The sequence below is a fragment of the Littorina saxatilis genome, linkage group LG14 (assembly GCF_037325665.1).
Source record: "Littorina saxatilis isolate snail1 linkage group LG14, US_GU_Lsax_2.0, whole genome shotgun sequence".
Classification (NCBI taxonomy): Eukaryota; Metazoa; Mollusca; class Gastropoda; order Littorinimorpha; family Littorinidae; genus Littorina; species Littorina saxatilis.
The window spans coordinates 5,932,151-5,942,634 of NC_090258.1; the positions used below are offsets into that span (position 1 = coordinate 5,932,151).

Consider the following 10,484-nt stretch of genomic DNA (forward strand, 5'->3'; position numbering starts at 1 on the left):
ACACACACATTGTGCAAGAGAAACCACATTGATAGAATATCCCTGGTAGCTATCGCGGATCCACACATGCTCGTGAAAGTTATCTCCCATCTGGTCTTATCTGGTAAATTCTCATTTGGTTTGCCAAGGGAGTAATCATTTTCACTATCCGCTGTGTTTACATAATAAGCGCATGCAAAGGTCCCTCAATGCCATTTCTATGTTATACACACAGAGGCTTTGGTCAGCTGCATACGCCTATTCTATCACTTTGAAATGTCTCTGCAGCTGATACGCGTATCTCGTTTCACAGCGAGATTACTGAATCACGGAGGGGTCATATTGTCGTCTGCTACACAACCGCCAAACATGGGAAACCAGTTCGGCTCGAGTGAGTTTATATGCGTGTTTGTGTGCCTGTATGTGCGTGTTGTAGCAATGTATTGAATAACTGGTGATCTGAGACTCGATTGAATACCCGTTGGTAACCGAGACACGGGAATTTACTGTCAAATTCTGTGAACGTCAAACGGTGAAACACAGCCTTGTCCTAAACAAATTTACACACACAAAAACCAGGGCCATGCGGCATGCCGTTATTAGTTGTCACTGTTGTGGTGACAGTGCATTACTGAAGGTCTGCTCACCGACTCTGCAAATTTACCATCAGGAACATCCAAGACCGCACGCGTGATGGAATATCACACTCTCATTATCTGCATCATTGCTCCTCAAGTGTTTGGTCAGGGTAAGGCAGAGGAAGGCATTTTGAAGTTTCGGTTGAGTAAAGCATACATGTATGGTGTGATACAGCCATCACTGTGGTGTAATTGCTGTACCAATGGGTTGGGCTTTGAGTGATAATTGCTTAGAATGTTTTGAGTGCTGTTTCTGTGCAAGGATGTACTCATTCAATGTCATCAGTACACGTATACCTGTGTTCAAAGTGTGTGTGCGCATGTGTGCTTGTGTGTGTGTGAGAGAGAGAGAGAGAGAGAGTGTGTGTGTGTGTGTTAAAGATAGATCAAGTGTGTGAGAGAGAGAGAGAGAAAGAGAGTTTGTGTTCTACAGAGAGAGTCATCTCAGACTTCAGACATGGGACTGGTCCGAATTTTATCGGAATTCCGATATTTTCCTTAGCTCACAGACCATTCTTGAGATCGATGCAAATTCGTTGAGAAAAAAAAGAGGGGGGGGGGGGGGGTGGTCGTGGTATGAACCGTTCAGCTGAAGCTGTCTGCGTCTGAAGTCAGTGCATTCGCACCCCAGCACTCGCGTGAACCCATAGCAGTATCATGGGTCGCGTTCGATTGGCTGTCGATCTCCGACGATTATCGCCTGGGCCTAATTATTCACCGATGGCGGTTTGCGGGTTGTTTTGATTGGCTGCCGATCTCCAAATGCCGAAGGTGAAAAAAGTAGCATCATGGCGTCTGGATTCCGTATTGTTTTGTCGGCTGTGGAAGCTCTTACGATCGACGACCAAAGTGTGAAAAACAAGTGGAAAGCCAACTGGCTGTCAGAAGAAGTGACTGTCATTATCACAACAAGAAAGCTAATTGGCGACAGTATCGCCAAGATATCCATTCCCTGTCAGGCCGTGTGCACGTGGTGCGACAACGGCCACTGCGTGGTGAAATACGGACTTAATGGAAAAAATATGTTGGTTCTGAAAGTTTTCAAGTAAGTTTTGTGTGTGTGTGTGATTGTTATAAATTACACTTTTGTTTAAAATGCTAAAACATATTATTCTTGTGATTTTTATAGCTTTTTGAAAAGGCATGATCTAATTTTTTTGCTATCAGGAGAGGCCCCAAAATGGCCTTTATAATTCTAACATTCATTTTACGTCAGGGCGGCTTTGCCCCCCTGAACCCCCTGCCGGGGCGTTGCCCCTGGACCCCACTTTTCATCCCCGGCTTACTTTCCTACTTTTGGAACATTTGCTGGTCTCATGTCTGCTCAGTGTTTCTTCTGCTCATACAGATGCAGTGGCTCATACAAACAGACTTGGTTGGGGTTATGAGGTAATTTATTTCTGTCATAATCACAGTTATGATCATGAGCAGTGCTCTCTATTTGCAGATTACAGAAGCCTCAAAGACGGACCCCCCTCCGAACCCCCAGCAGACAATGAATTCCGCAGACTGTCTGATACGGATTGGAAGAAACGGCTTACACCAGAACAGTATGACGTGTGTCGGCAGAAAGGAACAGAAAGGGTTTGTTGATAACAAAAATTCAATTTTACTCTGACGTGGAAAGTATACTTAAAGCTGCATGAACATACTGGCACAAGATTACAAAAGAAAGTCCCACTTTATACAGACACTGTAATAAGGAGAAGAAAAAAAAGGCATGGGCCTGGTAGCTCAGTTAGTAGTGCACTGGACTTGTGATACTAGGGTCGCAGGTTCGAATCCGGGCCGGGATGGACAAGGGTCAACTTTATATGCAGACTCAGAGACGATATCCATGTTCCACCCCGGTGTCACCGCTGTGGCATGAAAAAGACCTTGTTCATTCTGTCATAAGTACAGGTGGCTGAATACACCTCAACACGCAGACACCTGGGACTCTGTTGCAGCTAGCTTTCCACTGGGAGGAAGAGACCTTAATTTCCCAGCGATGGGACAATAAAGTAATGAAAATGGAAAAATGAAATAAAAAAATGTTCGATTAGGGGTAGCATGATAAAAACAAAATGCGGTTGGTCTTTTTGTGTGTGTGTATTGTTTTCATCATGCACACTTCATTTTGTTTTCTTATGGAGGGCTAAAAGTGCCATTGTTTGTATACTTGATATTTCTGTGCTAAAAAAAGTTTTAAGGTCTGCAGAAAAAATAGGGCTGGTTGGGTTACCCTAATACTTTTAATAGACAGTGTTCAGAAATAACTCTTGTTTTTCATGGCCAGTGAAAAAGTTGTTACTCTGGAAGGTGAGGCAAACTTGACCTAGATAATATATATATATATATAAAACATCAGAAATTGTGAAAGAAACAATTGAAAGTCAGCAGAGACTTTCTTCCGAGATTTGTTAAAATCTCTTAGCAGAGATAGAGAGAGAAGTAAGTATCCCTTCACAGACAGCCTATTGGGAGCATCAGACCCTCCTCAAGGGGGACCGAGATTTACAGAGCAAAGTCCCTTTGTGGGGGACGTATCGCAAGGTAATCTAGTCCTGAGGAGGACCATTGTATTTGTACCTAGACCTGACACGTGTTTCGACACTATTGTGTCTCATCAGTGGTCAGGTGGTACTGAAGGCGAGAGTTGTCAACCCATGGTATCCAACTAAGAAGCAAACCATTCTCTGAATGGTAGCTTCTGTTGGCATGGGAGACTACCCTCATCTGACAACCCCAAGAGGATATCTGTGAAGGGAAACACTTTGATTTAAGGCCAAAGTGTAGAATTGATATTTTTTAAGAAAGAATTTAGAAATTTAGACAAGTTTTAACCAAGAAATTAGGTTAAAACAAGGGAAATTTGAAAAAGCCTAAAGGGAGGTAACTCTGTACCAGCCTGCAGATCCAGAAATGGATACGCGAACAAGTTAGATCTAATTTTGAAAAGGTTAAACAGGAAAAGCGGTCAACTTTTCACTGCTGTTCAACACAGGACTTGGTAAAGAAGAAGTTTTCTGCTTTATTCAATTTACTCAGTTATATATATATATATATAGCTCAGTTGGAATTACCAGTGGAGACATGTTGTTGTTACAGTGTTTTATTAAAGAATTGATTAATTATAATTTGTAAATTTTTACGATTCAGTGACAAATCTTTGTAGGAAGTATGCATATTGGTTAGTCCTTTGGATCAAGCGATACAGTATTTGAAAACTACCCTTTTTTATGTACTGTCAAGTATGGGTGCATAGTTATGATAATTTATGTCATTTTTTTCTTTTTCTTTCAGCCTTTCACCGGTGCATACCTGGACAACAAACAGACAGGGATTTACACCTGTGCTGGCTGTGGAACACCTGTCTTTGAGTAAGGTGTTGTTAATTGAAGATACATTTTTATACATTTCTATACTGATATTGAGTTGAACTCGCCAAACATTGCTACATTTGAGTCACAAGATAAGAAACAGGTTGCTGTTTGTTGTCATGCAAGCATGTTTGTGTGTGTGTGAATGTGTGTGTGGGTTGGTTGGGGGGGGGGGCGGCATCCCCTACCCCCACCTCCCTCTATCTCTTTTTCTTTTACCCACCCAGATCTCTAGGTCTTACATGTATATTTTTCATGAAGGACTTTGCCACATTCATATACAACCATAAGTGAAATGTTTCCTCAGTTCCAAAACCAAGTTTGACTCTGGCTCTGGGTGGCCGTCGTTCTACGACAAGTACAAGACGGAGGATGGGGGTCAGACTGTGGCCACCAAGACTGACCAGACAATGGGCATGGCCAGGACAGAGGTCTTGTGTGCACAGGTAGAGCAGTTTGTGTGTGTGTGTGTGTGTGTGTGTGTGTGTGTGTGTGTGTGTGTGAGAGTGTGTCTGTGTGTGTGTGTGTCTGTGTCTGTGTCTGTGTGGCCACCAAGACTGACCAGACAATGGGCATGGCCAGGACAGAGGTCCTGTGTGCACAGGTAGAGCAGTGTGTGTGTGTCTGTGTGTGTGTGTGTGTGTGTGTGCGGCCACTAAAACTGACCAGACACTGGGCATGGTCAGAACAGAGGTCCTGTGTTCACAGGTAGAGCAATGGCCAATGTGTGTGTGGGTGTGACTGTCTGTGCGTGTGTGTGTGTATGTGTGTGTGTGTCTGTGCGTGTGTGTGTGTGTGTGTGGCCACTAAGACTGACCAGACACTGGGCATGGTCAGAACAGAGGTAGAACAGAACATTAAAACACTGTACACTACAGAGAAAGGCGTTGTCCTGTCATGGTACAGTGGAACCCCCTTCTTAATACATGTACCTAAACAAATCTGAGAAAATCATATTTTTAAAATGGAGGGAGTCTTAAAATGGGGGTAACATTTTAGAGGTTATGAACAGAGAATCTGAGAAAAGAGGTCTTAAAAGGGGGGAATCTTAAATTGGATGGTCTTAAAAAAGGGGTTCCACTGTGTCCCCCTTCCTCCCAGAGTGCCCCCCTTCCTCCCAGAGTGCCCCCCTTTCTCCCAGAGTGCCCCCCTTCCTCCCAGAGTGCCCCCTTCCTCCCAGAGTGCCCCCCTTCCTCCCAGAGTGCCCCCCTTCCTCCCAGAGTGCCCCCCTTCCTCCCAGAGTGCCCCCCTTCCTCCCAGAGTCCCCAATATCTCCCTCTAGATAATCCATATGCAGATCCACGTGATAACTGCATCAATCATCAACAAAATCGCTTTGCACCTGTCTCTCAGCATGGCTTGAGCAGATGAGAGCCAGCCTTACTTCATTCGATTCATCAGGTTCATTTCATGGGAGACAGGATTCTTTGTGAGAGATAAAGGATTAAGATCACCAAACATTTGGTGGTGGTGGTAGTGGTCTTGTTTTATCTTATACTGTTGATTAGGTCTGCTGTTAATTGGTTAGTTCCTTTATTTAGAAATTTGCAATTTGTGAAAACAGTTTTCACACACACACACACATTAACACACACAGAGTCAGTAATAATACTCTGCCTTCTTGCTCATTCACCTGTATTTTTTCCAAAAATCTCTTCTCTTGCCGCTTGTCTCACGATTCATGTATAGTTTAATCTGTTAGTGTTCTGATGTAAGTCCAGCAGTAGATAGGTTAAGCCTATTTTAACATACTGGAAACTGGTAATCTTCCAGTAGGTATTAATTTAGTTTTACTAAAGCCTGCTGGGACACAAGTAATGGGTTAGTGCATTTGTAAACAGGAATCGCTTGACAAGTGGCCCCCTTCTTCCCCCCTTCCTCGTCCTGATATGGCTCTGCGTAGTCGGCTGGACGTTAAGCAACAAATAAACAAACAAGTAATAATACTAAAGATTACTGTATAAAAGTCAGCTTAGTTACTGAAGTATAGACTGCTGAATGTCTATTGCTGTACTTTATTGTCTTTAGGATTCGTTTAAAGAAGATACATACCACTGCTAATTATACTTTTCCGTTGTTTTTTTTAGTGCGATTCTCACTTGGGCCATGTCTTCGCGGACGGTCCGCGCCCTACCGGCCAGAGGTACTGCATCAACAGTGCCGCGCTCGGCTTCAAACCAGAGAAAGACGGAAATCTCTAGCACTGACAACAGGCCGTGCTTGGCCACAATGCTGCTGAGTCGGGACAATTGACAGCAACAGGAACAAAACCACTGAGGACAGACCTTATCTGCAGGAGTTCAGTGGAACCCCCCTTTGAAGACCCCCCAATTTAAGACCCCCCAAATTTAACACCTAGGCCGCCTTTTTAAGACCTTCTAGGCCGCCTTTTTAAGACTTTGCTTTTTCTGATTTCCTGTTCATAACCTCTGTTAATTTACCTCCATTTTAAGACTCTCTATTTTAAGACTCTCCATATTAAGACTCTCTCCTTTTTAAGACTCTCTCCATTTTAAGACTCTCCATTTTAAGACTCTCTCCTTTTTAAGCCTCTCTCCATTTTAAGACTCTCTCCATTTTAAGACTCCCTCCATTTTAGACTCCCTCCAGTTTAGATAGAGACCAAAGAATAATTTCTTTATTTGGTGTTTTCAACCACAAAGGTTATATCGCGACGGGGAAAGGGGGGAGATGGATAGAGCCACTTGTCAATTGTTTCTTGTTCACAAAAGCACTAATCAAAAATTTGTTCCAGGGTCTTGCAACGTAGTACAATGTATTACCTTACTGGAAGAATGCAAGTTTCCAGTACAAAGGACTTAACATTTCTTACATACTGCTTGACTAAAATCTTCACAAAAATTGACTATATTCTATACAAGAAACACTTAACAAGGGTAAAAAGAGAAACAAATCCGTCAGTCGCCTCTTACGACATGCTGGGGAGCATCGGGTAAATTCTTCCCCCTAACCCGCGGGGGGTCAAAGAATAATAATATTTACCCTCCCTTATGATTTTATGTATGCTATTAACACTTTTATTTGTCGACGCCACATTTTCAATTGAGTTAAAAATGAATTTGTTTCAAATACATTGTAAGTACAAGAATATAATTATTATGTTAAGTGGCTGCTTTGGGGCAAAATAAATTTAAGTGGAATGTGTTCCACCTCACCCGGACAAATTCAGATTAAAGTTAATTAAAAAGTGATTATGATTGTTAAGGAAGTATGAAATTGAGCTGTGCATTTGTGTACACTCTCTCTCTCTCTCTCTTTCTCTCTCTCTCTCTCTCTCTCTCTCTCTCTTTCTCTCTCTCTCGCTTCTCTCTCTCTTTCTCTCTCTCTTTCTATGTTTAAAACCCAATGTATCACACCCTTATTAATTTCGTTTTATGAACCAATTTCATTTGTCTGAAAATTGTCAAAATCAACTCATTGATTAGAACAATAAAACATCCATCCATCCATCTCTCTCTCTCTCTCTCTCTCTCTCTCTCTCTCTCTCTCTCTCTCTCTCTCTCTCTCTCTCTCTCTCTCTCTCTCTCTCTCTCTCTCTCACTCACTCCCCATCTTTCTCTCTCCCTGCTCACTCTCTACCCCTCTCTCTCTATGTGTCTATCTCCACCTCCCCCCAATTCCTAAGTCACCTTAAATTATCCATCCATCCATCTCTTCTTTGTCCATTTTATTTTCGTTTCCTGTCTTATTTTTTGGGTCAAATATTATATTGTTTATGCTGCTTTTTGGGTTCAAAGAGCAATATGTCAAAGTTTTGCCGCAAGATATTATCATGTGTATGTTTGTTTCTTCTTTTATGATCACCACTACAAGCTTATAGCTTGTTGTTGATTCTAAACATACTCATTATTTATTGTATCTATTAACCTTCTCCGGATCACGCTTTGGACTACACAGTTCCAATGATGTGGGTCGTGTACAACCCATACTTGGTTTCTAAAGAAGGATTCAATGTAAAACGTATGGACCCACGCCATCCGAATTGCGATAAACTCTTTACCACCTCTTTGTAGAGTTTGGTTTGTTCACGACCATGGTATTTGAGGCTTACATGAATTCTCAATTCAAAACTCCCAATAGTTGTAGAGATACAGACACTTGTGCAAGGCGCTTATCTGGGTCGTCCACGACCCCGGAAACACGAAGGTTAATTGTTGAATACAAGACTGTTACTTTAATTATGACAAGTCTGCAAAATAGTTGTGGCTTTGTCTGTGTTGAGTGTTGCCCTACCGGACCATATTGGACCTTTGCAGGATTTTAATCAACATGAGCAGTATGTAAGTGTGGATCTTTGAAACTACGGTAGAACCCTCCGTTTGAGACCACCTTAATATACGACTTTCTTCTTAGACCCTACTTTCTCAGATGTGTTGGTCTTAGCAGGCTATATTAGATAGGTCTATGGTCTTAGCAGGCTATATTAGATAGGTCTATGGTCTTAGCAGGCTATATTAGATAGGTCTGTGGTCTTAGCAGGCTATATTAGATAGGTCTATGGTCTTAGCAGGCTATATTAGATAGGTCTATGGTCTTAGCAGGCTATATTAGATAGGTCTGTGGTCTTAGCAGGCTATATTAGATAGGTCTATGGTCTTAGCAGGCTATATTAGATAGGTCTATGGTCTTAGCAGGCTATATTAGATAGGTCTGTGGTCTTAGCAGGCTATATTAGATAGGTCTATGGTCTTAGCAGGCTATATTAGATAGGTCTGTGGTCTTAGCAGGCTATATTAGATAGGTCTATGGTCTTAGCAGGCTATATTAGATAGGTCTATGGTCTTAGCAGGCTATATTAGATAGGTCTATGGTCTTAGCCTCTGTAAACTTACCTTCATTTTAAAACTCCCTCCCTTTTAAGGTCTGTTTTTCTTGGATTTTTAAAGGGAGGTACGTTCCACTGTATTGTTTGCAGGTTTTTATCCTTACACTATAAGTGCATGTCAGGGCCGGACCCGGGGGGGGGGGGGGGGGGGGGGGGGGGGGTTCCAGGGGTTCCGGAACCCCACCCCTGGAAAAAGCATGCACCTTGCTTTGAGTGTTTTTTTTATATTTTTTTTTTATAAATAAATTCGCTGATTTGCCCCCCCAAAAAAGGAGGAACCCCCCCCCCCCCCCCCCCCCCCCCTTACAACTCATTTGGTCCGGCCCTGCATGTCAGCAGAGTGCATTTTTGCCCATGGGCCTGGTTGTTGCATGTTATAGGCAGAAAGCTAGAGGAAATCTGAACAACTTATATGATTTTGTGTGTGTGAGTGTGTGTGTGTGTTGTGTACACATTTGTGTTTTGAAGAAAAATACATGTACCTTGGTATTATTCTTGTGTGGGCTGGTACTTGATATATATATATACATTATGTAGGCAGGAACACATTCTCAGAGATATACATGTAAAATGTACCTGTGAGTGTGTGTGTGTGTGTGTCTGCATGTGTACACATTTGTGTTTTGAAGAAAAATACCTTGATATTATTCTTGTGTTGGCTGGTACTTGATGTATATACATTATGTAGGAAAGAACACGTTCTTAAAGATATACATGTAAAATGTACCTGTGTTTGTGTGAACAAAAGGTATAAATATTCTTATTTTTAGATTTTAAAATGTGAGAATGAAAGTGGTGAAGAGTGCTGCTCTTATGAATGTCAGTGTTGCTGCTGTTGTATCTTTTTGCTTCATAGAAGCTGTAATGAACAAGGTCGGTATGACGCCGCTGATCAAATACACCGTGTATTGTTGGCCGTTGTAATAAAAATACCAACAAACAACCGCTTTTGTTGAGTGATCAAGAGTCTTAGTTGAGTGTCCAGTCATGCTTATTTGACAGGGAGACTACTGCGTCACCCTTCACAGTAGAGTCTGCTGTCACGATTTCATCTTTCGCCTGTGTACATATTTCCCCCTCAACATATACTCAAGACTGAAATGTTGTTTCCTGGTAAAATTAAGAAGTGAAATTATGTATGGACGAAAAGCATGTCAGTTTCTTGCATGTGAAGAAAATTGGTGGTGAAATTTAATAGATTTCACCCCCAAAATCGAATTCTTCGAAAACGTATACCGAGTGGTTACGTCCCTTGAGTAAGAAGGGAAACATAGGATGAATCAAATTTCTAAGTTAAATAAAACAAACTGGTTGGACAAATTTGGCCCCATGAATGTAAGGTACACAAGGTCGCTCATCAGTACTATCGAAGGGTGGTTTTTGTATTCAGTGTAGAGTTTATACTAGATCAACGAGGCCGAGAAGCGAAATATCAACACGGCGAAAGATGAAAACGTCACACCGGCTGTGGAAGACCGCGAGCTATTTATAGCTCGACGTTTCTTCTACGTCGCTGACACCTGGTAGAGTTCTGTTTGTGATAGGGTCTGGCTGCTGATATCGGCTTGTTTCAAACAAATGTCGCCAATGTTTTACAGAGTGACGTTAAATAAACGATTTGTATCATCATCTGCTTGTATGTTCTTGTGGCTAAGAAAT

General features: G+C 42.0%; 1 protein-coding gene across 2 annotated transcripts; it reads left to right on the forward strand.

Annotated features, from left to right (window-relative positions):
- Positions 1 to 169: 169 nt before the first annotated feature.
- On the forward strand, positions 170 to 7,191 carry LOC138946989 (peptide methionine sulfoxide reductase MsrB-like). Of its 2 annotated transcripts, none has more exons than XM_070318408.1 (5): positions 170 to 370; positions 2,065 to 2,201; positions 3,903 to 3,979; positions 4,287 to 4,425; positions 6,067 to 7,191. In XM_070318408.1, exons 1-5 carry the CDS (start codon positions 256 to 258, stop codon positions 6,178 to 6,180), a joined length of 582 nt encoding a protein of 193 aa, XP_070174509.1. In that variant the 5' UTR covers positions 170 to 255; the 3' UTR covers positions 6,181 to 7,191. The 2 variants fall into 2 exon arrangements, with proteins under 2 accessions (XP_070174509.1, XP_070174510.1); XM_070318409.1 differs by lacking the exon at positions 170 to 370 and adding an exon at positions 402 to 727.
- The last annotated feature ends 3,293 nt before the right edge of the window (positions 7,192 to 10,484 follow it).